At 44.1% G+C, this 27,323-nt stretch overlaps 1 protein-coding gene across 1 annotated transcript in view; it reads left to right on the top strand.

Annotated features, from left to right (window-relative positions):
- Window positions 1-5,567: 5,567 nt before the first annotated feature.
- Window positions 5,568-27,323, top strand: part of LOC124003787 (plexin-A2-like) — a 72,962-nt gene continuing 51,206 nt past the window's right edge. The window contains exons 1-3 of the mRNA XM_046312356.1: window positions 5,568-5,898; window positions 23,137-24,459; window positions 25,504-25,686. Of these exons, the coding sequence (XP_046168312.1) occupies window positions 23,245-24,459; window positions 25,504-25,686 (1,398 nt within the window). The 5' untranslated portion in view covers window positions 5,568-5,898; window positions 23,137-23,244. The remainder of the gene's footprint in view (window positions 5,899-23,136; window positions 24,460-25,503; window positions 25,687-27,323) is intronic.

The following is a 27,323-nucleotide window of genomic DNA, read 5'->3' on the forward strand; positions in this document are numbered from 1 at the left end:
TCTTCTATAGGTTATCTTTCCTCTATCCATCCCTCCCTGACTTCTCTTGATGACAGAAAACACAAGCTGGCTGCTTTTGAAAAGTGGACATCATGCTCTTAAATACTAGTCATCCACATCACCTAATTCAAACGTCAGTCCAAATAGTTGAGTGAATAGTGGACGTTCTGAATAAATTAAGTGTGAACAGACCTTCAGGGATTATAATGATATTCTTGGAAATGGAGATATGTGTTTGCACTCTGGAAATTAGAAATTTCTTCAGCTTTCAATAGCCATTTTGTGTGTGTGTGTGTGTGTGTGTGTGTGTGTGTGTGTGTGTGTGTGTGTGTGTGTGTTTTGTGTGTGTGTGTGTGTGTGTGTTCATCTGGTAAAGAAAATAAAAACATACAGCAGTGTAGGCCCAAAGGTATAGGACGTTTTCATTGTGTGTTTGTGTGAGTCATTTCAAGTTTGTGGCCAATGGACCATTTTTATAAAAAATTAAATTATTTCCGTGGGCAAGTAATTTCAGAGTTATGTGGACAATATGATCTTCTGTCCATGGTGCTGAAAGGCCACATGTGCACTGTAGTGTATGTACATTCCCTCACCACAGCAGAATTAGAGCCACAGAGGGAGTCAGTCTCTCTTCCCTAAGGCTGAAATGTGACCATGACAGACTCACATTGGTGAAGTGTGTCTCGCCCTCCCAAAATCATGTGTATTAAAAGCCACACTTTAGACCAGGGATCATCAACTAGATCCAGCCACGGTCCGTTTTTTCTTGAGCGTATGGTCAGGGGACCGGAACATAATTACAAATCATTTGTAGACTGCCCAAACAGATATAACATTTTACTAATCATTTGAAACCTTGCTTAAATTTCTACACGATCACAGTCATCTCTCTACTATGCGTGTGAATACTTTGGAACAAATATCCTAAATGTATATTGGGGAACCCTGCTTTAGAGTGACCATGGATTCTCTTTCTTTCTTTGTTGTGTGGGACATAGTCCCACACTGTTGGGTGGACTTCAATTATGGAGCAGTAAAATAATCTACTAAAAAGGCCAAGGGTGAGAGCCATTGAGGTTGAACATAGTACTGTGATGGTGCCGAGGTCTGACGTCCTTCTCAGGCTCAGAGTCTTTTGTCAAACTGTAGGTACTGTAGTAGGTAGAAGGTTTTTAATTCTGCTCCACACTTCTTCTAAACAGCACAAAATCATAATCTCGTCCAATTCTTCTGCTTTCAGATTTCTCTGGCGGACCTTTGGCACTATTTGCAGTGGAGCAATTTTAAAACTCAATGAAGTGAGATGGAGATTAAATGAGGCTTTACAGAGAGCTGCTTCCCTTCCATTACTTTTCCAACATAGCCATGTTCTTTAAACCAGAGGACCCATCTTCTCACCTCATTAATTTGCAGCCCCGAGGTGTGTTTCCCTAATTACTGTTGAATATTTTTTATATATCTTATGTTCACAAAAAGGGCCAATTTACCAGGGAGACGCATTTTCTTTTATCCAATAAGCAAGATGCAAATGAATTCCAGGAAAGAAGGTTAATCACATTCAAGTCCCATTTGAAAAGGTCTGGAATGGATGTTGTTAGTTTATAATGGAAGAGCAACATTTAAAAGAAACTTGTAACGGTTCTCTTGTAGTGAAGGAGAGTCGGACCAAAATGCGGCGTGTAGATTGCGATCCATGTTTAATAAACAAACGTAAAACACGAATCAATACAAACACTACAAAACAAAGAACGTAACGAAAACCGAAACAGCCTATACTTGTGTAAACTAACACAGAGACAGGAACAAGGACACTAAGGACAATCACCCACGAAACACTCAAAGAATATGGCTGCCTAAATATGGTTCCCAATCAGAGACAACGATAAACACCTGCCTCTGATTGAGAACCACTTCAGACAGCCATAGACTTAACTAGAACACTCCACTAAGCTACAATCCCAATACATACACACCACATACAAAAACCCCTGCCACACCCTAGCCTGACCAAATAAATGAAGATAAACACAAAATACTTCGACCAGGGCGTGACAAACCTGCCTTCCCAACTCACAACATACAACAACCTCCTTGGACATACAAACAGGACCAAAAAAATGTATTCTGCAAAAATATGAATGGGTATTATCTGAAAGTACAAGAAAAAGTATTCAAACCATTCTCAACATTGTGGAAAACTAAACCATGTGCATTGGGCTGGTCACCAAAACTATGTCTGATCACATACCACTCTGCAGGATGTGAAGATGTGCCGAGTTGGCTGCTCTGTTCTAGTCCACCTGTTCACCAGGGAATGACCTCCAGACCCAGGTAGGAGATCACAGTAGGACTCATCAGCATCATTGCTCAAACCCAGAGGAGAGGAGGTGAATGGAACATGTTGATGAAAGAGTTATGAAAGGATAGAGGACAGGTTGAAGTGGGAAAAAGGTATCAAGTCAACCTTACCTTTTTGACACGTAGCTTCTTGCCAGCTATCTCCAACATTGAATGATGAGTGCTTGTGTACCATAAATGGGTTATGAATGGCAGGAGAAAAGTGATGCCATTACTCCAGCCATTAAGGAACACTTCACACAGAATGAATGCATCCGATGTTTCATTACCTTCCTCACATATTTATTTACTTCTTTGCTGGGCACAAAATGTCAGCTGTTGAAAATGCATGAGTGATAGGAGGGGAGGATGTTTGCATATCACATTCACAGATAATTGGTTCGCTCTCTATTTCCTCTCTCAGTGAGGGTCATGACATCCTGAGAATGGCTCTGGAGTTAATGGGGGTAATAACATGAAGATGGATTAAGATGCCGAATTCTAAAATAGAAAAAACGTGAGTAGACTAACATTGCACACTGTTGTAATTGAGTATGGTAAATCTGTAGACACAAGGAGGGTTGTAATCCCACTCAGAGTATCAAACTAGTACTACTGTAGGTAAGTTTTCCACAAGGTGTATTTACAGATGTATTAAAATTGAGGATGTCTTACTCTCTAACTTCAGTTTAAAAAAAAGTCAATGTAATAAATATGGTTCTGGTTCTCTCTAATGTGGTAAGATCTTTGCGTACCGTAAGGCAGGTTCATAAATATAGAAATGTCATATGTCGCTGTAAATAATGCAAACAAAATTTTACCTTTATTTAACTAGGCAAGTCAGTTAAGAACAAATTCTTATTTTCAATGACACCTAGGAACAGTGCGTTAACAGCCATGTTCAGAGGCAGAACAACAGATTTGTACCTTGTCAGCTCGGGGATTCAAACTTATAACCTTTCGGTTACTAGCCCAACGCTCTAACCACTAGGCTACAGGGTAGCTACACAGTGCACATTTACTAGGCAGACAACAGTACAAACGTTGTCCCCTTAAGGTATTGCCATCCACAATGACCGCAGTACAAGTGTTTTCAAACATGGCAGTACAGTACATCTTCCTGCTTGGTACTTGCATTTGGTTATCAAGTTTATTAAAGTAGGCCTTACATTCCTTTTTAAGTAAGTCTCAGCACGTTTGAGTGACCAAAGATAATAGTTTTCGAGCTCAAGATTCAAGTGTCATTTTGATAAATGTTTTGTTGTAATCCGAAGATGATGGATGTGAAATGAACAAAGTGTGAAGCTAATTCAGTGTGTTTGTTTAGCAATCCTCTGTCTCATTCATTTTAAAGCAAGGTTGTAACAGCTCAGTTGGTTTTATAGGTTTTTGTTCTTATTATCTATCTGTTATGACAACTTAATTGGGCAGCCAGTCAGTTCAATACTATTCCATGTGTATTATGCCTCCCCATTGCATTTCTCCAAAGTGTTGTGTTGTTATGGTAATTTCCATGAAGTAGATTGCATCTAACTGTTCAATTATGTCTCTGTCTGTTATTAGGTCCCTAAGCAAAGGCATACAACTTATAATGAATACCTCTGAACAATGCTTAATATGGCAGATATGTCATTACTGAGAGCAAATATTAATAATCAGCATGATCACTTTATTGGGCAAAATAATTATAAATTATAATTATAAAACATTCACTGTCTTGTCACTCTGAAAACCAGCTATGTACTGAACAAATCTGACTGTTCTGAAACCTTTGTGTTTTTAGGGGCCCTGTCTTTCTGTGTGTTTTTCTCTGTGTAATTGGGGCTCACGGCCAGATCACCTGTGAAGGCCAGTGGGGAGTACTTGCCATCTGTACTGCTATGGGGGAGTCCAGCCAGCCTACTGGCCACCTTGGGCCACTCAGAACCACCAGGTAGTAGGTCTGACACCTCCACATGTCAACCACTGGATAATGAGGGCCAGACAGCTGGCCGTCTGACAGGCTTTGCTACTGCCTCCAGGAAAACTGTCAGAAAGGCCTTCTGCGCTTTTCAGCAATGTGAGCAGGTCTCTGGTCAACATACTCTGGGTTTGACTTTGAAGAGCATACAATGGCACCTACTGCCTGTTTTAAAAACCATGATTGGTTTTGTAATATAAGGTGACCTTATTCTGTATTTAATTAATATTGTTAGGTTAGTTCCTCTACCAGCCTAGGCTGTCTATAGCAGAATAACTTCACAAGGAATGTTATCCTTACAACAACATTTACTCAGGGGTAGAATGCATATGTACATTTGCAAATGAGATATTCTGGATGTTTTCTCTACTAGTTAGATTTTCAGGCAGCTGGAAGCAAAGAGAGAGTTCATTGAAAGAGTGTGGTTGCAGCATTGAACCTATAGATGTCAGTGTTTCAAAGGGAAATTTGACATTTAAATCTCCAAGGGTACATGGAGAATAGAGTAAAACACATTTTTATGAATGATAATGTTGCAGTGTACAATGTTTCTTGCTTTTCCCACCCACTGGGCACAGATGTCAGTCCAATGTCTAGTTTTGATTTACATTTGGTTGGGTTGTCAACTAATGTGAATTCAATGTGAAATCAACAAGAAATGTCACCGGGTTGATTAAGTTTTTGCAAATCCAATCAGCTTTCCACATTGTTTCAATGTCATCACACTGAATGTTTTGGTTGAAATGACATGGAAACAACGTTGATTGAGACAGTTTTTTTCTAGTGGGTTGCCACTAGAAAACAAAGTGCAATAGAGCACAGTGTGTGAATGTGAGAGCATCAAATGACTCAGTCCTGTGGACTAATTTGTCGACTTTTTGTTAATGCTGAGACCAAGGTCTCTTTACAAGATGAGCTCTATTTAGTACAACAATACACACCAAAATACAATATGCACATTCAACTACACATCCATAAACACATTAAAACATACGTTATTATACACAACACTATATGAAAATAAAAACACAATCATAAAAAAATGACACATTCTTCATTAAAATGGTCCCCTAACAGCAGTCTGAAATTCCCTATAGGCACCAATTCCTCATATTTTAAAGATGAAGCCAACTAACGTTCACTGTCAGTTCAAGAAAAAAGACATTGAGCCCTTTCCAAAGGATGACGCGAGGAAGGTTGGGTTTGAACAGCACACTGTACGTGAGGTGCAAGTGAACTGATGAGAGTCCTATCTTGAAGCCTACCACCGGCATTGACACACCGAATTGAAACGTGAACGAGTCTTTTGAAATGTGGCAACGAGAAAATTATTGATGTTGAATTAGGGATGCGAGTTTAGAACACATGTAGGGCTATATTTCCATTAATAAAATGAGAGATCAGATAACTGTTCCAGCCTGATAAATGAGAATGATAATCGCATCCTAATTGTTTTTTTGTTGTCGGCATATGGACATAGCGCGCTGACGGTGCCATTGTGGGACATTTTCCAACACCAAAGGAAGGACACTACATTCAGCAGGTTCTTTATTCATTTAGCACACCAGACACATCATGACTGAGCCTTTTTACATTTCAAGGTGAGTACCATACTAACATTGATAACTGCAGCTCATGAGAGGATGAAATGGAAAAGTTGGGTTATTACTTCGCGCGCTCAGGACGCAGTGAAATGATAAACCCGCGCGTCCAAAATAAATTAGCTACATTCTTATTGTTTGAAGGGATTTACATACATGTATATTCTTTCCACATGTATTTGCATACAGGTATATTCTTTCAGGATCTAGACAATGCTAACCTTTCCGTAGATGGCAGGTTAAATTGAATTGCATTTACTGTGATATCATCTCGTTCTCACACTCAGCAAGCAGCTCTTTATATAGAGATAGCGTATTCTATCTGACTCTCTGGAGTATCTCAGATTGTGATACATTTCCTACTGAATCGCTATTTTGTGATGATGCAAAATCGTGGACATATTTCTCTATAGAGGCATCACCTTTGTCTTTTTGAGGCAGGCACGTTACTTATGATTGACAACTGTCAGGGATTCTGGGTTTAGGCAGCAGCAATAGGCACACACAACCTGAAGACCCTTTCATGAGACCTATCATCATCATTCTCATCATCCTAATCATGCTCAAATGGGCATACATCAAAATGCATCCTCATCAACCAGGTTGTCACCAAAATAATTATAATATAATAGTAGCGTTAAATATTTATTAATGGCAATACTGTTTTCTATGCTTGTTTTCACTTAATACTTCGGGATACTGGTGTACTTGTAGTCAGAAATGCCTTTTCTTTGTATAGGCAACCTACATGATTATCTTCCTAACACATTTCATATTTCGTGGGGCCTACATTACACAAATGCATTTAATACAAGGCTCCACTTTTTTGTGTACATCACACCATTTCTTTCCTAATGCATTTAATACAAGGCTATGTCGAATTTTATGAGGGTTGCCAGATTTCAATTTTGTGGTATCGATTAAGGTATTTGATTGGGGAATGGGGATACATTTTTATGATGGGAAATTATAATGCACACCATAATACAAACATGCACACAAACACTTACACACACTCTGTTTGTACTCATGTTATAGACAACTCTTGACTTTTGAATTAATTATTTTTCATAGATGTTGGGAATAGTGGTATAGGAGAGTATGAAATACCCTAACCCTATGCTATGTTAAATGCCAGCAGCAATTTCCAGTGAGAAAGGCTCAGTCTGAAGCCATTCGGCTATGGATTTCACAGCCCTATAGTAATAATGCAAATTGTATCAGTATAAAACGGGTTTATTTACAACCTATGGGGTATAACATGTTGGGCAAAGTGGTATAGGAGAGTCTGACGTATAACCCTTAACTTGAGTTCAGTCTTCGCCAATGAGAATCAAGAGGGGCCTAACTTCGTCCTTCATGACTGGGAAAGGCCTCGATTCTAGGCTGTAGAAAATCCTACATCCTACATCATTAGTTATTCATATTACTGGTTTACATCCTAAAAAAGGATAGTTGTTTTTTGCTGCATAACACACATATAATTTGTCTACCCATGTGATGTGGATCATTGTCAGGTTATTTTATATTTAAGCTTCAGTAACAAAAGAACACCATGGTTGTAATAATACTTTAAACAGGTTGTATGTAAATGTGTAGAATGTGTTTGTGTTGGGTCCACTCTGGTAAGTTAATTTATTTCAAATAGACAATCACAGAGGATTTTCTTCTGAATAACTGGTAAGGGCATAACACTTTCCATTCAGCTTCAGGCAACTTTGATGTAAGGCTTGATCACACCTGTAGTGACTACTTCTATCCGTCATGCCCATTGCTGCTTATCCATTGTTCACTAGATATACCCAACACAATGTGGAAAAACAGAATGCTTCCCACCACTAGATCACATAACTAGACGTGAGCTGGATGTGATCCCAACGCAGCCATCAATCTAGCAGAAGAAAGTGAAAGCTGCAACAGGGACTTTAACCAGGGCTCATATGTGGCGAGGTGAGCTCTAACGGCCGTTGCCATGACATTTTAACAGGTCTCTGGGCAGAGGCAGTGAGCCTACAGTGCTGGCATATAACTTGTTACAATAGCCTCGCCCATCGGGCTCCCGAGTGGCGCAGCAGTCTAAAACAGAACCCAAACCAGCTGCGAGCGTGCACCATTGTGCATACATTTATTCTGTCCCTCCACATCAAACGCGATCATGACATGCAGCTTAAAATATAAAAACTAATTCTGAACCAATTACATTAATTTGGGGACAGGTCGAAAAGCATTAAACATTTATGTCAATTTAGCTAGCTAGCTTGCACTTGCTAGCTAATTTGTCCTATTTAGCTAGCTTGCTGTTGCTAGCTAATTTGTCTAATTTAGCTAGCTTGCTGTTGCTAGCTAATTTGTCCTGGGATATAAACATTGAGTTGTTATTTTACATGAAATGCATAAGGCCCTCTACTCCGACAATTAATCCACACATAAAACAGTCAACCGAATCCTTTCTAGTCATCTCTCTTTTTCTTCTCTTGACTTTATATTGCGATTGGCAACTTTCATAAATTAGGTGCATTACCGCCACTGACCTCGTTCGTCTTTCAGTCACCCACATGGGTATAACCAATGAGATGGGAGAGGCAGGACTTGCAACTGTAACGGCTTTCTTCCTGGGAAGGAGAGGCGGACCAAAATGCAGCGTGGTTATTTATAAACATCTTTAATGAAAGATGAAAATGTGAACACTATACAAAATAAGAAAACGTGGAAAAACCGAAACAGTCCTAACTGGTGCAAAACACAGAGACAGGAACAATACCCACAAAATACCTAAAGAATATGGCTGCCTAAATATGGTTCCCAATCAGAGACAATGATAAACACCTGCCTCTGATTGAGAACCACTCCAGGCAACCATAGACTTACCTAGAGCACTCAACTGAACACAACCCCATAGACTACAAAACCCCTAGACAAAACAAGACACATAAATCACCCATGTCACACCCTGGCCTAACCAACATAATAAAGAAAACACAGAATACTAAGGCCAGGGCGTGACAGTACCCCCCCAAAGGTGCGGACTCCCGGCCGCACACCTAAACCCATAGGGGAGGGTCTGGGTGGGCGTCTGTCCACGGTGGCAGCTCTGGCGCGGGACGTGGACCCCACTCCAACACAGTCTTAGTCCGCTTACTTAGCGTCCCTTGAGTGGCGACCCTCGCCGCCGACCTTGGCCTAGTAACCTTAACAAAGGGCCCCACTGGACTGAGTGGCAGCTCCGGACTGAGGGACAGCTCGGGACTGAGGTAGATCGGGACTGAGGGGTGGCTCGGGACTGAGGGGTAGCTCAAGACTGAGGGGTAGCTCAAGACTGATAGGTAGCTCAGGACTGATAGGTAGCTCAGGACTGATAGGTAGCTCAGGACTGATAGGTAGCTCAGGACTGATAGGTAGCTCAGGACTGATAGGTAGCTCAGGACTGAGAGGTAGCCCAAGACCAAGAGATAGCTCAGGCAGGTTGACGGCTCTGGCAGATCCTGGCTGAATGGCGGCTCTGGCTGACTGGCGGCTCTGGCGGCTCATGACAGACGGGAGACTCTGGCGGCTCATGACAGACGGGAGACTCTGGCGGCTCATGACAGACGGGAGACTCTGGCGGCTCATGACAGACGGGAGACTCTGGCGGGAGGCTCATGACAGACGGGAGACTCTGGCGGCTCATGACAGACGGGAGACTCTGGCGGCTCATGACAGACGGGAGACTCATGACAGACGGGAGGCTCTGGCGGCTCATGACAGACAGACGGGAGACTCTGGCGGCTCATGACAGACGGGAGACTCTGGCGGCTCATGACAGACGGGAGACTCTGGCGGCTCATGACAGACGGGAGACTCTGGCGGCTCATGACAGACGGGAGACTCTGGCGGCTCATGACAGACGGGAGACTCTGGCGGCTCATGACAGACGGGAGACTCTGGCGGCTCATGACAGACGGGAGACTCTAGCGGCTCTGGACAGACGGGAGACTCAAGCAGCTCTGGACAGACGGGCAGCTCAGGCAACGCTGGAGAGGAGGAAAGCTCTGGCAGCGCTGGACAGAGGAGCTCTGGCGCCTCTTGACAGACGGGAGACTCTAGCAGCTCTGGACGGACGGGAGACCCTAGCAGCTCTGGACAGACGGGCAGCTCAGGCAACGCTGGAGAGGAAGGCTCTGGCAGCGCTGGACAGGTGAGGCGCACTGTAGGCCTGGTGTGTGGTGCTTGCACTGGTGGTACTGGGCCGAGGACACGCACCTCAGGGTGAGTGCGGGGAGCAGCCACCGGAGGGCTGATGCGTGGAGGTGGTACTGGATAGACAGGACCGTGCAGGCGCACTGGAGCTCTTGAGCACAGAGCCTGCCAAACCTTATCTGGTTGAATGCTCCCGGTCGCCCTGCCAGTGTGGCGAGGTGGAATAGCCCGCACTGGGCTGTGCAGGCGAACCCGGGGACACCATGCGCAAGGCTGGTGCCATGGACGCCGGCCCAAGGAGACACACTGGAGACCAGATGCGTAGAGCCGGCTTCATGGCACCTGGCTCGATGCCCACTCTAGCCCGGCCGATACGAGGAGCTGGTATGTACCGCACCGGGCTATGCACCCGCACTGGGGACACCGTGCGCTCCACAGCATAACACGGTGCCTGCCCGCCTCTCTCGACCCCCCCCCCCCCGGTAAGCACAGGAAGTTGGCGCAGGTCTCCTACCTGGCATCGCCATACTCCCTGTGTGCCACCCCCCAATATATTTTTGGGGCTGACTCTCGGGCATCCATCCACGCCGCCGTGCTGCCTCCTCATACCAGCGCCTCTCCGCCTTCGCTGCCTCCAGCTATTCTTTGGGGCGGCGATATTCTCCTGGCTGTGCTCAGGGTCCATTACCGTCCAATTCGTTCTCCCATGTCCACTCCTCTTTGCGCTGCTCCTGCTGCCGCTTCTCCTGCTGCACCTTGGGGCGGCTACACTCCCCTGGCTTAGCCCAGGGTCCTCTCCCGTCGAGGATTTCCTCTCATGTCCAAGAGTCCTGTGTCTTTGGCCTCTGTTGCTGTTGCCTGTCACCACGCTGCTTGGTCCTGTTTTGGTGGGTGATTCTGTAACGGCTTTCTTCCTGGGAAGGAGAGGCGGACCAAAATGCAGCGTGGTTATTTCTAAACATCTTTAATGAAAGATGAAAACGTGAACACTATACAAAATAAGAAAACGTGGAAAAACCGAAACAGTCCTAACTGGTGCAAAACACAGAGACAGGAACAATCACCCATAAAATACCTAAAGAATATGGCTGCCTAAATATGGTTCCCAATCAGAGACAACGATAAACACCTGCCCCTGATTGAGAACCACTCCAGGCAACCATAGACTTACCTAGAACACTCAACTGAACACAACCCCATAGACTACAAAACCCCTAGACAAAACAAGACACATAAATCACCCATGTCACACCCTGGCCTAACCAACATAATAAAGAAAACACAGAATACTAAGGCCAGGGCGTGACAGCAACGCGATCTGCATCAGAAATAAAACTGATTTCTATTCTAGCCCTTGGCAACGCAAATGCTCGTTGGCGCGCGCAAGCAATGCAATAATGGTGCAATAATTGAATAACATAGATTTCAAAATATATTTTGCAACGCTCGCGCATGCGACGCGGGCGGTGTAGTCAGCCTGTTAAGGTGTAACAGTATAACTTTAGACCGTCCCCTCGCCCATACCCGGGCGCAAACCAGGGACCCTCTGCACACATCAACAACAGTCACCCACGAAGCATCGTTACCCATCGCTCCACAAAAGCCGTGGCCCTTGCAGAGCAAGGGGAACTACTACTTCAAGGTCTCAGAGCAAGTGACGTAACCAATTGAAATGCTATGTAGCGCACACCGCTAACTAAGCTAGCCGTTTCACATCCGTTACACTCACCCCCCTTTTGACCTTCCTCCTTTTTCCGCAGCAACCAGTAATCCGGGTCAACAGCATCAATGTAACAGTATAATTTTAAACCGTCCCCTCGCCCATACCCGGGCGCGAACCAGGGACCTGCTGCACACATCAACAACAGTCACCCACGAAGCATCGTTACCCATCGCTCCACAAAAGCCACGGCCCTTGCAGAGCAAGGGGAACTACTACTTCAAGGTCTCAGAGCAAGTGACGTAACCAATTGAAACGCTATTTAGCGCACACCGCTAACTAAGCTAGCCGTTTCACATCCGTTACAAAGGCATTGAATCGCAGCGCTAGAGGCATCGCTGTATCACAACCGGCCGTGACCGGGAGTACCATAGGGCCCAGCGTCATTTGAGTTAGGGGAGGGTTTGGCCAGGGTAGGCCGTCATTGTAAATAAGAAATTGTTCTTAACTGATTTGCCTGGTTAAATAAAAACATTTAAAAAAGTATATAACATGATTGGCACAACCGTAGTAGTCATAATGAAACGGATGGGGGCATGTGATCATGTTTTTTAAAGTGGCAAAATCACCTTTAAGTAATATCAAACCAAATATGGAGTTGATTTGAATTGATATCAGGTGATGTGGACTTTTTTTTTAAACATACTCACATACCCCCATCACCTCCATTCATTATTAGCTTGTGGTGGCTAAGGTTAGCTGAAATATCTAGTGGCTGTTTAAAGAAAACTGAACAATGGATTACAGTTTTCTTGGCTCATAGACTACTTTCAGGGTGAGGAACCATCTAAGATCATGTTGTAAAATAGTGAACTTCTCCTTTAAGCCTAAACAGCAGCTGCAGTGCAAACTTCACAATGCTATTGCCCAAGCTCATCTCATCTTTGTTCTGTCTGTGTGTTTGGAAGGAGGAATGGATTAGTCTTTTAGACTCTACTAGTCATGCAAACCAGATGAACCCAGGGCTCTTGGTGTGCTCTCTCTGCTCTCTACGCTCATGCTTATCTCACTGGCCAGTTGGACTGGCATTTATTCAGATGGTCCCACCAGAGCAGTAAAGCTTCTCACAGAGAGAGAGAGATTGACTTCTCTCTGTTGACTCGCTAATGCCAGGTCAGTAGCTTTATCAGTTGCCTGCTAATTTTAGAATTTAAAAAGGTCTTTATTTTAGTTTATTTTTTATTACTGTAGGCCTACTGTCATATAATGAGATTGCGTTTTCCTTTAGAGGTGACTCTGGATTGCTTCATGACTGATGAGAGGCAATGAAAACAGGGTCAGTAGATTAGAGAAAGTTATGCTGCAGGAAATAGCCCTCTTTTTACCATTGCAAAGAATGATATAGAGATAGAGCAGAGATAAAGACATATAGTACTCTATATAGTACTTATAGGAGGGGACTTGTCAGTGAGTTCTCTTCATATTTTTTTATTTAACATTGCAACACTGGCTAGTGTGTTCTTTACCGAGGTGTCATGATTCCCCATTTTAAAATGATTATAGATAATGCGAGTTTATGTTATTTTAGTGTGGAGTACTAGCCTGATCAAATGTTGATATTAAATATGGTTGTTGTGTGATCCAAACATCATCAGGAGCAATGTGGGTCAGCGGCAATGCCCTGCACTCTATTTGCAGTGGTAAGTCAGGCAAATTAGTGTTTGTAAGACAATTACACGGTGTGTGACTGCACATCAGCTCACTACCCAGAGCTGGAGACCCCTCCCGTTGCCCACGGAGAAACTGATGAAACACGACAGCTCAGATGCTATAGCCTGAGGAGGAAGGGGAGGAGGGCCCTCATGTTGGCTAGTGTGTATGTATGTATGTACATATGTATGCACTGTATATATGAGCGAGTGTACATACTTTTGCGAATGTGAAAGAGGGAACGTCACAAAGACAGACAGAGAAAGAAAGAGTGAGAGTATGAGAGTGAGAAAGATAAATACAATCCCCTAAATGAACAAACATGGCCTGTAGCTGTTTTCTTCTCTCCTCCGTCCTCCATCAAGTACCTGATTATTTAGTGGTGTCTGAAAGCCAGCATAGAGGTAAAAAGACTGTACGTGTCTATTCAAAGTGTAGAGAGTTTAGTGGAGAGTGTCGGAGGAGAGATACAGGTGGAGGCATACAGTGAGCTCACCTGCCAGGTGGAACCATTGGCAGTACACTGCATGCAATATGGCACCACGCCTCCAGATTGTTATCTCGATTTTCAATGTAAATGCTGCTGTCACAGTGCTGTTGTACTGGATTTTCTCTGACAGGCTACATCCATGTTGATTTGTGATCCCTGGCACTTTGTGAGATGGCATTGTGCTAGTGTAAATGGTTGAGCTTTTTAGACAATAGGCGAGAGCCACGGATTCATTAGTGAGAGAAATCAAATCAAATGTTATCCGTCACATACACATGGTTAGCAGATGTTAATGTGAGTGTAGCTAAATGCTTATGCTTCTAGAGACCTATGAGGTCATGACGGGACGTTGAATAGATGAGCAGGGTTGAGAACTAAGAGATAAGAGCAGAGATAAAGACACATAGTACTCTATAGGAGGGGACTTGGCAGTGTCAAACATGTAATGTGAGGAGGAAGCAATTAAGTATTTAGGGGAACATGATTTATGATTTGTGCAGTAAGTCAGTCTCCATGTTTTTATTCCCTGTACCGTGCCACTGACTCGGGCATGAGTGCATAGTTTCAATGTAGGTTAAAGTTAGGGGCAGGATGGAAGAAGGTAAGCTGTATGAGCAGATCCTTTTATTTGCAGGGCTCTGGCTGTGTCCCACCTCAATGATCTTATTTACACTGGGGATTAAATGAGGAATGGGTGCTGCCGGTGCACTAGAGTCTCCAGGGGTGAAGTTGTGAATAGTAGACACCATGTCTACTCTTTCCTGTTTCTTTCTGGGCTCCCAGTGATTTGTCAGCAGTGAAGGTCGCAGATGCTCTCTTTGCGTTGTCATTTCTTTGATCGCAATTTTTTTTGTGCCAGCTACCTCCATCCTTGGCATCCTGATCCCTACACAGCCATATGGGCCGGTAGAGGGAAGCTGAGGAAACATACAGGCTTGTTCTGAATCAGTTGTTGTTGGCTTTGTGTGCCTGTGTCATGTTTTGTCATATATTGTCTTGTCCTTGTGCTTTCCCTTCTGTTCGTTTCCCCCTGCTGGTCTTATTAGGTTCTTTCCCTCTTTCTATCCCTCTCTCTCCCCCTCCCTCTCTCCCTCTCTCTCTCTCTATCGTTCCGTTCCTGCTCCCAGCTGTTCCTCATTCTCCTAACTACCTCATTTACTCTTTCACACCTGTCCCCTATTTTGCCCTCTGATTAGAGTCCCTATTTCTCCCTCTGTTTTCCGCTTCTGTCCTTGTCGGATCATTGCTTGATGTTCGCTGTTCTGTGTCCTTGTTCCGCCCTGTCGTGTTTTACCTTCTTCAGATGCTGCGTGTGAGCAGGTGTCAATGTCAGCTACGGCCGGTGCCTTCCCGAAGCGACCTGCAGTCTGTGGTCGCGTCTCCAGTCATTCCTCTCTACTCTCTACTCTACTCTCAGTTTTCCTGTTTTTGCATTTGCCTAGATAATATCCAGGATTATCGCTTTTGTTTAAGACTGGAATAAAGACTCTGTTTCCGTTAAGTCGCTTTTGGGTCCTCATTCACCTGCATAACAGCCTGTCCATATAAGGGTGTGTGTGAATTTTCCGCTTCATTTGTTCTTTCCATTGTGCATGTTATTTCCCCCTCATATACTGTACTCTGTACATGGAAGTGCACTTTGTATATTGAAGTCTACTGTCTATCATTTCAGAGATCAACATCTTTCACTGCTATGTTTGGCTTTTCTATCCTGAATGATTGATGCCATCAAAGCTTACACAGTATAGCATACTACACACCCAGTCATACTGTAACTGACTGAGACGAATATAGCTGATCTACAGGGACAGTTACAATAAATGTAGGATGTCGTAAGCTATATTTAAAAAAATACACTCAAGGCAGGAATAGACTAATGTTGTAACTAGCTGGTAATCTACGTGAACAGTGAAAGAGCATACAGAACTCTATAGATGTTCCTTGTCCCTGCCCAAACCCCACTGGGGAAGAGAGCTCGTATTTCATTAGCCTTATTCCCTAGTCCTCTCAGCTGTCATGCCAACAGTGCACTCGTAGCCTTGCTCTTTCCCTTGTTCTTTTTTAAGTCCCTTAAATGTCATTACCGATGGGGGTGATTTAGCGGCATACAGACTTGCTCTGTCTTTCACTGAATGTTGAATTATAGAAGACCTGGTATTGCACTTGGGCTGCACAGGTTTTCATCAGAGTGCTGGAGGTCACTTTGACTTTCCCCTTTGATTCTCATCATTCATGCAACATGAGCGCTCGCTGATTCAAAGAGCCTGTTTCAGGTCACCATTAGTCAGTAGTGATCCACAGTGAAATGTACTGAAGACAGAGCCCAGGGAAGGGAATTGATGAGTGAATCTGACTGGGAAGCTCTATATTTCCATGCGGACTCAGAATTCTGCAGTGTTGCAGCAATTTAAGTTTTACTGCTGTGCATAATGCCAATCATTGTCAGGGGTCACTGATTGTGTTTTGACAATATGCTTGAAGAGATTCCTTTCCCCTAGCTTGGTTCACTACCCTGTGGTTTTTACAACCGTAATATTTTTGGATTGATTGAGTGATGTTTTATGGTTTTTAATGCTTGGTCTCTAAAGCTAGCAGTCTGAGAATTGTTCACTAAACAATACAATTGATATAAAATACATTTAATTCTTATTTTACTCATAACATCAAACAATCCAACAAATGATTATATCAAATAAAATGAGGAATAGCCTGATGTCAAGGGTGTGTGTACTGGTGTCAGGTGCAGGAGAGCAGAGTGTTGTGAACAGGCGCACACTTTATTCAGGCTGGAGTGAACAAACTGTGTCAAAACCTCCAGAAAAAGGCAAAAGCGTGAAAAAACACTCACCAAAGCTAATGTACCAAATGAACATACAACGTGCACAAACATGGAAACAGCCTGGCGCGTCACAATAACCACATAACAAACAATTTCACACTAAGACATTGAGGGGTACAGAGGAATAAATACATGCAGTGTGATTAGGGAATGAAAACCAGGTGTGCAGGGAACAAGACAAAACAAATGGAAGAATGAAAAATGGAGTGGCGATGGCTAGAAAGCCGGTGACGTCGACCGCCAAAAGCCGCACGAACAAGGAGAGGAGCCGACTTCGGCGGAAGTCGTGACACCTGAATTGATTCGAAGAGGCAAATGGTCACTAAATCTGGTCGAATTCACTGCTTGTAGGCCTGTCCAATAATCACAGTATCGTGTGTTTTAAATGAACATCCATATGTCATTATAGCCATTATAGGGCTGAATGTGGGTTTGTAAGAAGACCAATAAAAGCAGAATCCATAGCCCGGGGCCTGGCCCTCCAATGAGAACACAAATAAGACACAGAGGAGTGATCACAAAACATTTATTTTACCATAAACCTCACAGGTCCCTCGTGATTAAATCTGACATTAATTTAAAAGTCATCGTTATTAAAGACGGCATTTTCATGTCCTAATTCCTCTACCCCTCACTGTAGCTACCAGTGTCAGCCTCCAGCTCTGGCTCTCTGGCTCGCTCCCCCCCCCCATCTCCAACATGTATGACCTACTTCTGTCTCTGCATCATTGTAAACAGATCTACTAATTGCCTTCATTTATTCATTTGGAAGTCAAGTTCTGTTGGGGCTGGCGTCCTCCCAGTTCATTCATGTGTAATGCTTACAATTTCGCCCTCCCCCTATGACTCGTCCTCATGGATTTGTGAACCCCAAGACAAAGGTATCCCGTCAGGCTTTGTGATTTAGCCCATGATTAAATTATTGCCATTTTGAGGGGCATGAGACATTTCCGCAGTGTCGCATTGTGCAGACTGACCCAGATGTGGGGACATGACAATATACTGCACATAATGCATCGACATAAGCTCTAGAAGGGATGAAGATGTCTTTAAGGTTATATGGATTTGTAAAGGGTTTGTGTGGTGGAATATTCTAATCAAGTGAAACTTAGTCATTTCTTCAAGCAATCATCTTTATTCAATATCGATTAATTATTGCAATAAGGAGGCTGGTCCACCCAACACCCTTGAGTGTTGGACCGAGTAACCTAACCTTTACACAAATGCAGAGTTCTTTATATAGCTGACACTAAGAATGCTTAGTCATGGTTGGTTCCACCCCTCCCATGCAGATTTGGGCATCAGAAGCCACTCTGGGTTCATCCTGTCGTTATCTGTCTTAACCCCACCCTGGCTTAGTTTCCCAGATGCAAGGATGATTTTGAGACAATTAGGGATTGTTCTACTCCTAAACTATCTCTAGTAAAACACATTCTTGTCTATGAAACGCAGTCTTTAACTCATTTGTCAGCTCAAGCCATCTCTTGCGACCATTCGCTCAGGTTAGCTAGAGGGAAGTAGAGTGGAGATCATAAAAACACAGACACTAGCAGGACAGAAATGTCTTACTATTAGTTAGAAATGAATGGTTATCAATTCATATCAAATAAATCAGGTAAATATGTCATTTTTCTCTCAATTGTCAAAACCCCTGATATTCCACCCTAAAACCTAGGATTGGGGAACACAGATGTACAGCAATACTCTGGAGGTTTGCTATAACTAGATCACATCCAGTCCTGTCCTTGTGCCTCCATACTGTGTTAATACTCTGTCTTGTCCAGCTTGATCAGACATGGCCACAAGGGACACAGTTTTCATCACATCTGATGAAAGGACACAACTCTATTGTTGCCTCAGTGTGAGAGCACTGTGTCTGTCCTGCAGCCTGAAAGATGGTGTCACAGTGTGTTGACTGTTTCCAATCCTCTCACACGTTATCAGCCTGGGCCCAGCACGAGCCTCAGAGGCTGCTGCAAATGGAACACATTCCTGAGATATAAAGCACAATACGCACTGTGCATAAAGTGCACAGAGGGAAAGGAGACATATTTCTGTGATCATTTAAAATCATGTTTATGTATGGTCACAGACGGTTACACTCCAATGAATAACACATAATAACACACTGCAGAGTTTATGCCAGAATGGCGAGCCAATGTACTCCAATGAAGGCTGAAAACATAGGCACAGCCCTTGGTGGAGGTCTTAAGGTCGAATTAAACATGGTGGCATGGCATGGCATGGCATTTTGACCCAGATTGGTGCCCTCCACCATAGCCTGGCATCCCCAGAGGCCTGAGCATGTTTTTCAATGAGTGTGTGTGAATGAGTCATGTCTGGGGCTAAGGCTGGGGTTGGCAGGAGTGTGTCTGACTGGCAAGGCAGTGTATTCCGCAGGGAGGGCTGTAAGCCAGCAAGGAGCTGTCCCTATAATCCAGGGTAAACACAGAGCAGTGTGACTGCATGGCACGCCTCAAACATGACTGAATCCAGCAGAAAATAAATGGATAGACTGCTGTTACTTCCTGCTTCTGGCCCACCTTGTTATTCTCTATAGAAGGTTTGGCTTGATCTTCACAACACTGAATTCACCTCTGTTGGTCTCTGTATTGAGGAACTATGCTGCACCTTGTCGTTGCTATAATATTTGTCCTTAGCTTTACGGTTTCAATTCAAATTGAGGGATTACATATTTTGCACAGACATAGACATAATACTTGAGGCGCAACTAAGATCTCAATGCAAATGATGTTGAGGTTCATAACACTGAAGTTGGTCATATGATTTGGATTGGAATAATTTACAATAACATAATGGCTTTCCCAAACCACTGAACACAGCAACTCAAGGTGGTCTCCCATGATATTGTAAACTGGGAGCTTAATATAGTGTTTGAAATGCGATGCACTTCTGGGGGGCAAAAATGATTTGTGACAATCCATTTGCTTGGGCAACCTGTTAATGGAATTCATTTTCTGCATGTACAACAATTAAATGCTGCATAGAGTCAAGACAGATTACCCTGAAGCCTTCATAAAACAGAGCTACAGCTCACACCTGTGTGAGAATCATGTAACAGGTCCCGGAGATTCACTAGGCTAAGACTATTCATAATGTTTCACTACAAAGGCCAATTGAATACAACATGTTATTATATTAGCTTAGAAACTAGATAAGGAATGTCTAGTTACTGCAGATGTGAGAGAGATTGTCAGGAGAAGGACATGTGATATCTTTATTCAAATCAAAGGAGAGGGAATGCTTGGTAGAGCTACGGTAGCCAAGGCTCTGCTAGTAGCCAAGGCTCTGCTAGTAGCTAAGGCTCTGCTGGTAGCTAAGGCTCTGCTAGTAGCTAATGTTCTGCTAGTAGCTAAGGCTCTGATAGTAGCTAAGGCTCTGCTAGTAGCCAATGTTCTTCTAGTAGCTAAGGCTCTGATAGTAGCCAAGGCTCTGATAGTAGCCAAGGCTCTGCTAGTAGCCAAGGCTCTGCTGGTAGCTAAGGCTCTGCTGGTAGCTAAGACTCTGCTGGTAGTTAAGGCTCTGCTAGTAGCTAAGGCAGCTATCTCCAGTCAGCACCTGTTGCTCTCCCTCCCAGGAGCCACAGGATTGACCTTTTATGCGTATCCTGCATGGCACAGCTGGCCAGGGCAGTGACATTTTATTTATTTATCTAGATATAGAGTTTTGATATTTTCCTTGTAACATTTAGATGTGTAACTGACATGTATTACCACCAAAGAGCTCCATGATGAAAGGATGACAACAGAACAGGGCAGCAATGTCGGTGCCAGTAAAGTGTTTCCCCTAGGATTTCTTTCAGCACCGGTGGTATGTGTTGCAAAGGTGGTATGTGTTGTATGTTTTTTAGAACAGGGAGAGAATACACAAAGTGTGTCTGTCTGCCAAAGGGACCAGAGGAAAAAGGAACACTCCAGTGATTTCTCCCCTGATGTCTTTGAGGCCGGGACAGATGGAGATGAGACACGAGTGGAGTTGGAGAGATCCCAGACACCACTGTGTCAATCCTCCAGTCCTGTCTTTCCTCCCCTTCCCTGGCTCATATACAACATACACTGCCAGACATCCTGTTACTAGTTAGCAATGGAGTGCAGCCATGGCCACGTCTTTCGAATTCTAGGACACACATTACCTTTTTTATTTAACCTTTACTCTAACCAGGACATCTCATTGAGATAAATAATCTATGTTCCTATCTTAAGGGGACCTAGGACCGTGAAAGCAATTATTTCCAAGCTAAAGGCTTTGAGCTGGCCAAATGCTACCACTGGGAAGGTGAATGGTTTGTGAAGCAAAGAGGCTACAGTAGAGAGCTGTTGGTCTGGAATCAGACAGGACAGAGTGTGTGGCTTGTGGGGGCTCCACAGCCTTAGAGAGCCAGCTTGGCTAAGCGTCCAGAGTTGCTGGGACTTAGACGAAAGGAGCGGGTGCAGTGCAGGCAGATGTGGACTCCTAATTTACAGTCCTTTCCTTCGCGCATAGCACTTTTATTACTACTATAATGGACTGGGATGAAGTGAGTGCAAGTATGAAGCCACCAGTTCTCCCTCATCTCTGATCAATGTCCCCTACCCTAGATTAATAAGGAATCATATAAACAGGATGCCTGATAAACGTGCCATTTGTTCTCCAGGTCCAAAGTGACTAACCAGGTTATCTTGACTAATCAATGTGAGAAATGTTTTAATTTAGACAGATGTGAACTCAAACTAAAGCATAAAACACATGACGATCACAAGATTGTGAAAATAAAGAAAGTCATACATAACATGAATTTTCAAGGCTTTCACTCTCCTTTCTCTAATCCATCCATCAATGTACTCATCCATCCATCCACTCATCCATTCCATGCATTCCATGCAATATTCTAGAGTCATTGTTTGTCTCCTGGTTGAAACATCTACGTAAACTATGCTAATGAAATTAACCGAGGAAACGAAAGGGTTGATGCTGCCTGACTTTGAATCCCTAATGATTCTCGCATTCTCGCATCCCTGGAAAAGGCCTGATTTAATTTTGGAATGTCTGCCGCGCTGGAGAGAGTGACTAATTCCTGGAGGATTCGACTATTTAGGAGAACAAGAGGGAGGGGAGTAAAGAAAACAGGGAACTGGATACATGGAAGCATAATAATGCATTTGGATCCTGCAGATAGGGGAAGCAGAGAGAACACCTCACAGAGAGAATGAGCCCCTGCAGATATGGGAAGCAGAGAGAACACCTCACAGAGAGAATGAGCCCCTCCAGATAGAGGAAGCAGAGAGAACACCTCACAGAGAGAATGAGCCCCTCCAGATAGAGGAAGCAGAGAGAACACCTCACAGAGAGAATGAGCCCCTCCAGATAGGGGAAGAAGAGAGAACACCTCACAGAGAGAATGAGCCCCTCCAGATAGGGGAAGCAGAGAGAACACCTCACAGAGAGAATGAGCCCCTCCAGATAGGGGAAGCAGAGAGAACACCTCGCAGAGAAAATGAGCCCCTCCAGATAGGGGAAGAAGAGAGAACACCTCACAGAGAGAATGAGCCCCTGCAGATAGGGGCAGCAGAGAGAACACCTCACAGAGAGAATGAGCCCCTGCAGATAGGGGCAGCAGAGAAAACACCTCACAGAGAGAATTAGCCCCTGCAGATAGGGGCAGCAGAGAAAACACCTCACGGAGAGAATTAGCCCCTCCAGATAGTGGATACAGAGAGAACACCTCACAGAGAGAATGAGCCCCTGCAGATAGGGGAAGCAGAGAGAACACCTCGCAGAGAAAATGAGCCCCTGCAGATAGGGGAAGCAGAGAAAACACCTCACAGAGAGAATGAGCCCCTGCAGATAGGGGAAGCAGATAAAACACCTCACAGAGAGAATGAGCCCCTTCAGATAGTGGAAGCAGAGAGAACACCTCACAGAGAGAATGAGCCCCTGCAGATAGGGGAAGCAGAGAGAACACCTCACAGAGAGAATGAGCCCCTGCAGATAGAGGAAGCAGAGAGAACTTGATTGCAGTGGGATAGAGGTCTACACTGTGAAGTGATTACTGCAATTCCATGTTCCATTGATGTATGTTGTGTCTGAGAAAGCAGAGCAGAAGAACAAGGGTGAAACAGTTTCAAGATGCTATTTTTCAGTGTGATTCTGTGCTGTCTCTGGCCTGTATCTCTTAGTCCTGTCTCTTATAATGGAAAACTCTTGTCATTGTAAAATGTCACCCTTGTGAAATTGGAGGGAGGTTATTCATATAATTATTTTAATCAACACGTTTTATGAATAAAACCCTGTTTAATGAGTCCTTGCTAAAGGATTATGAAAGGTTTATTATAACATGTTCGGTTTATTTATCTTCTATTTCAGGATGATGTGAAGACCATTGTTGAGGATATCAACTAGAGTACAGCCTTGTTCATTCCTGCCCTACAGCACTAGACATTTTGCCTGGACTTGCCATCTCTTAGAAGTCCTATGGGGATGGGGACATGTTTGGATATAGGATGCACTTACTGCGGCCGCACTAAGGAGCAGTCATGGCCCCTGACGTGGTGGCTGTTGGTCATGATGTCCATCTCCCTAGCAATGGGACAAGATCATTCCGTCAACACTTTCCAGTCAGAGAGGAGAGAGTGGACCCTGAACCACCTGACAGTGCACAAGACCACTGGTGTTCTCTATGTTGGTGCTGTGAACCGGATCTACAAGCTGTCTGCCAACCTGACACTTCTGGTCTCCCACGACACAGGTCCTGAGTACGACAACAACGCCTGCTACCCTCCTCTTATAGTGCAGCCCTGCTCAGAGCCCTTGGCATCCACTGACAACATTAACAAACTGCTGCTCATAGACTACTCCCACAACCGCCTGCTGGCCTGTGGCAGCCTCTACCAGGGAGTCTGCAAGCTGATGCGACAGGACGACCTGTTTATCCTGGTAGAGCCCACCCACAAGAAAGAGCATTACCTCTCCAGTGTCAACCAGACAGGCACCATGTATGGTGTCATCGTGCCCTCCTCGCAGGGCCAGGACGGCACCCTGTTCATTGGCACAGCTGTGGGTGGGAAGCAGGACTATTTCCCCACCATCTCCAGCCGTAAGCTGCCCCGCGACCCAGAGTCCTCTGCCATGCTGGACTACGAGCTCCACACAGACTTTGTCTCCTCTCTCATTAAGATCCCCTCTGACACGCTAGCTCTGGTCCCGCGCTTTGACATCTACTACATTTATGGCTTCGCCAGCGGGAACTTTGTCTACTTCCTGACCGTGCAGCCAGAGACCCCAGAGAATGGGATGCCAGCTGGCAGTTCCCCTGGTGACCTGTTCTACACAACCCGCATCATACGCCTCTGCAAAGGGGACACAAAGTTCCACTCTTATGTGTCTTTGCCAGTGGGCTGTGTACATAAGGGAGAGGAGTATCGCCTCCTACAGGCTGCCCACCTGTCTAAGGCAGGGAAGGTATTGGCCAGGTCCTTGAACATCAGTGCCCAGGATGACATCCTCTTTGCTGTGTTCACCAAGGGTCAGAAGCAGTACCACAAGCCTCTGGACAACTCCGCCCTGTGCATCTTTACCATCCGAGACGTCAACGCCTGCATTAAAGAGCGCCTGCAGTCCTGCTACCAGGGAGAGGGCAACCTGGAATTGCACTGGCTGCTGGGAAAGGACGTGCAGTGCACCAAGGCGGTAGGTACCTGTAGCTAAACCCCTGAAGAGGGCTCTGCATCCAGTCCCTTCATTAACATCCAGCTAGCCTGGGGCCAACCAGCATTGGCTCCTCTGATGTGGCATACATACACATTATTCAGACAGTGGAGCTGACAGGTTAGAGAATGTCATTTCTGAAGCTTTGATTACCCCACAGCCTTGACTACACTAACAGTAGCCAGAATCCCGCTGAAGAATCCCATTCACCGTTTCTATATTCCAAAAGAGCAGCAGAATAAGTGGGGGAGATGAATGTACAATGCTAATCAGAGGAGTTTTGTATGTCGCTTTGATTCCATTTAGAGGCTCAGGCTCTCTCTCTCTTTCTCTCTCACTCTCTCTCTTTCCATTTGTGACTGTAACTCTGTATGATATGAGGCTGTCAGCGTTCAGAAAACGCTAACAAGGACATCTATCAAGGTTGTTAATTCAGCAACTCTCACCCAACCACCTTGATTCCACCATTGCCTCCATCCTATTTTGCAAATAGTCATATACTGCCTCTTACACATGTCATCCATCTGTTCCAGTGCAGAAGAAAGCAGAATAGATACTCTCGAGAGGTGCAGGAAATGAAAGTACAAATGTGTTGCCCTAAAAAGCGAGATTTCTATTCCGTCTGACAGGCCATTAGTGGATGTTTGAGGTGGGTTGTGCTAGATGTAACAGGACTGCTTAGCATGCGAGCCTCTCTGATGCTAAATCAAAACCTGACATCTCTGGGACTGTGTATTTGTGTGATGTCAGATCAAGCGATTTAAATCACAGAAACCGTAACAAAACACATGGTGTTCTCCTGTTTGCCATGAGCAATTAAACTGCTCAACAAACACACTATCCTGGCATTGTTTACAAATGTAACAGCCCCGATAACTTTTGAAGTTGCGGCCTTGAAAACCATGGTAATTGTGTGTAGCAAATATGTAAGGATTTTTACAGCAGTCTTTTTGAGATTTCTTACTCTCATTCTCTTGCTCTCTGTCTCACCCAACTCTCCCTGTCTTCCCCCATCTCTCTCTGCAGCCTGTGCCTATCGATGATCACTTCTGTGGGCTGGATATCAACCAGCCCCTTGGGGGCTCCCAGCTGGTAGCTGGCCTGACGGTGTATACTGAGACCAGAGACAGGCTGACCTCTGTCATCTCCTACGTCTATAATGGCTACAGCGTGGCCTTTATCGGAACCAGGAGTGGCAGACTGAAGAAGGTGAGCATGGGCGATTCTTTCTCCACACCCACATGAAATATATTCTAATACACTATGGTATAAATACTAGTATTCACTGTTGTGTTTTTTCACTACAATAAATACTGTAGTATTTCACAGACTATACTATAGTATTTACAGTTAACTATAGTACAACTACTGTAGTAAATTAAAATTGTAGTATATACTATAGCAATTATTGTAGTGTTTTTACAGATTGTAGTATACTGTAGTGTTTTTGTGAACTGTAATATTTACTATAGTGTTTTTGTTTTATTATCTTTGGCCTAGCAGTGGAGGTTTTTTCCTTGAGGAAACCTAATTGAGAAATACTAAAAGAGCACATTTTCCATAACCTGTAGGTAGATAGGTCTGAACGGATAGTTCAGAGCTTCTGCTCTTTTCTATAATACAATATATGGTCTACACATGGCATGTACTGTAGGTTTCTCACTTATGGGTTGCACAAATTGGGATATGGAGGAGGGGAATGGGCAGGGTATATGCAAATTAAATACTGTAGTATTCACTATAGTTAAAAAGTGTGTTTTTGTCATGTCTTTTGCTGAAAATAATTTAGAACTATTTTATAATTATTAGATGACGCTTACTTGACACACTTGTCAAAATTGATGGGTCATGTGAAGGAAATGCAAACTCCCCACAGCCACATCTAGCTAAGTTGATGGGTCACTATTCTTCATGAAATACAATAGATGGCCGTAATCACCCCCAGACACACCTGGCTAATTAGATGGGTCATGTAATTATCCGGACGAAGTGGACTCTTTTGTTTAGACAGTCACTGTGGTGACAACGTCCTCGATGCACTTATTGATAAAGCCAGTGACTGATGTGGTGTACTTCTCAATGACATCGGACGAATCCCGGAACATATTCCATTCTGTGCTGGCAAAACAGTCCTGTAGTTTAGCATCTGCTTCATCTGGCCACTTTTTTATAGACCGAGTCACTGGTGCTTCCTGCTTACATTTTTATTTGTAAGCAGGAATCAGGGGGATAGAGTTATGGTCAGATTTGCCAAATGGAGGGCGAGGGAGAGCTTTGTTTGCGTCTGTGTGTGGAGTAGAGGTGGTGTAGATTTTTTCCCTCTGGTTGCCCATTTAACATGTTGATAGAAATTCGGTAAAACTGATTTAAGTTTCCCTGCGTTAAAGTCACCGGCCACTTGGAGCGCCGCCTCTGGGTGAGCGTTTTCCTGTTTGCTTAAGGCGGAATACAGCTCATTGAGTGCAGTTTTAGTTCCAACCTTGCTCTGTGGTGGTATGTAGACAGCTACGAAAAATACTGATGAAAACTCTCTGGGTAAATAGTGTGGTCTACAGCTATTCATAAGATACTCAAACTCGGGCGAACAAAACTTTGAGACTTCCTTAGATATCGTGCAGCAACTGTTGTTTACATAAATGCATAGGCCCCGCCCCATGTCTTACCAGAGGCTGCTGTTCTGTCTTTCCAACAGAGTGTATAACCTACCAGCTCTATGTTCTTAATGTCGTCGTTCATCCACGACTCGGTGAAGCATAAAATATTACAGTTTTTAATGTCCTGTTGGTAGGATATACGTGCTTTCAGTTCATCCGATTTATTTTCTACCTCTTGAACATTAGCTAGCA

The sequence above is a fragment of the Oncorhynchus gorbuscha genome, linkage group LG18 (genome assembly GCF_021184085.1).
Source record: "Oncorhynchus gorbuscha isolate QuinsamMale2020 ecotype Even-year linkage group LG18, OgorEven_v1.0, whole genome shotgun sequence".
In the NCBI taxonomy this organism is placed as follows: domain Eukaryota; kingdom Metazoa; phylum Chordata; class Actinopteri; order Salmoniformes; family Salmonidae; genus Oncorhynchus; species Oncorhynchus gorbuscha.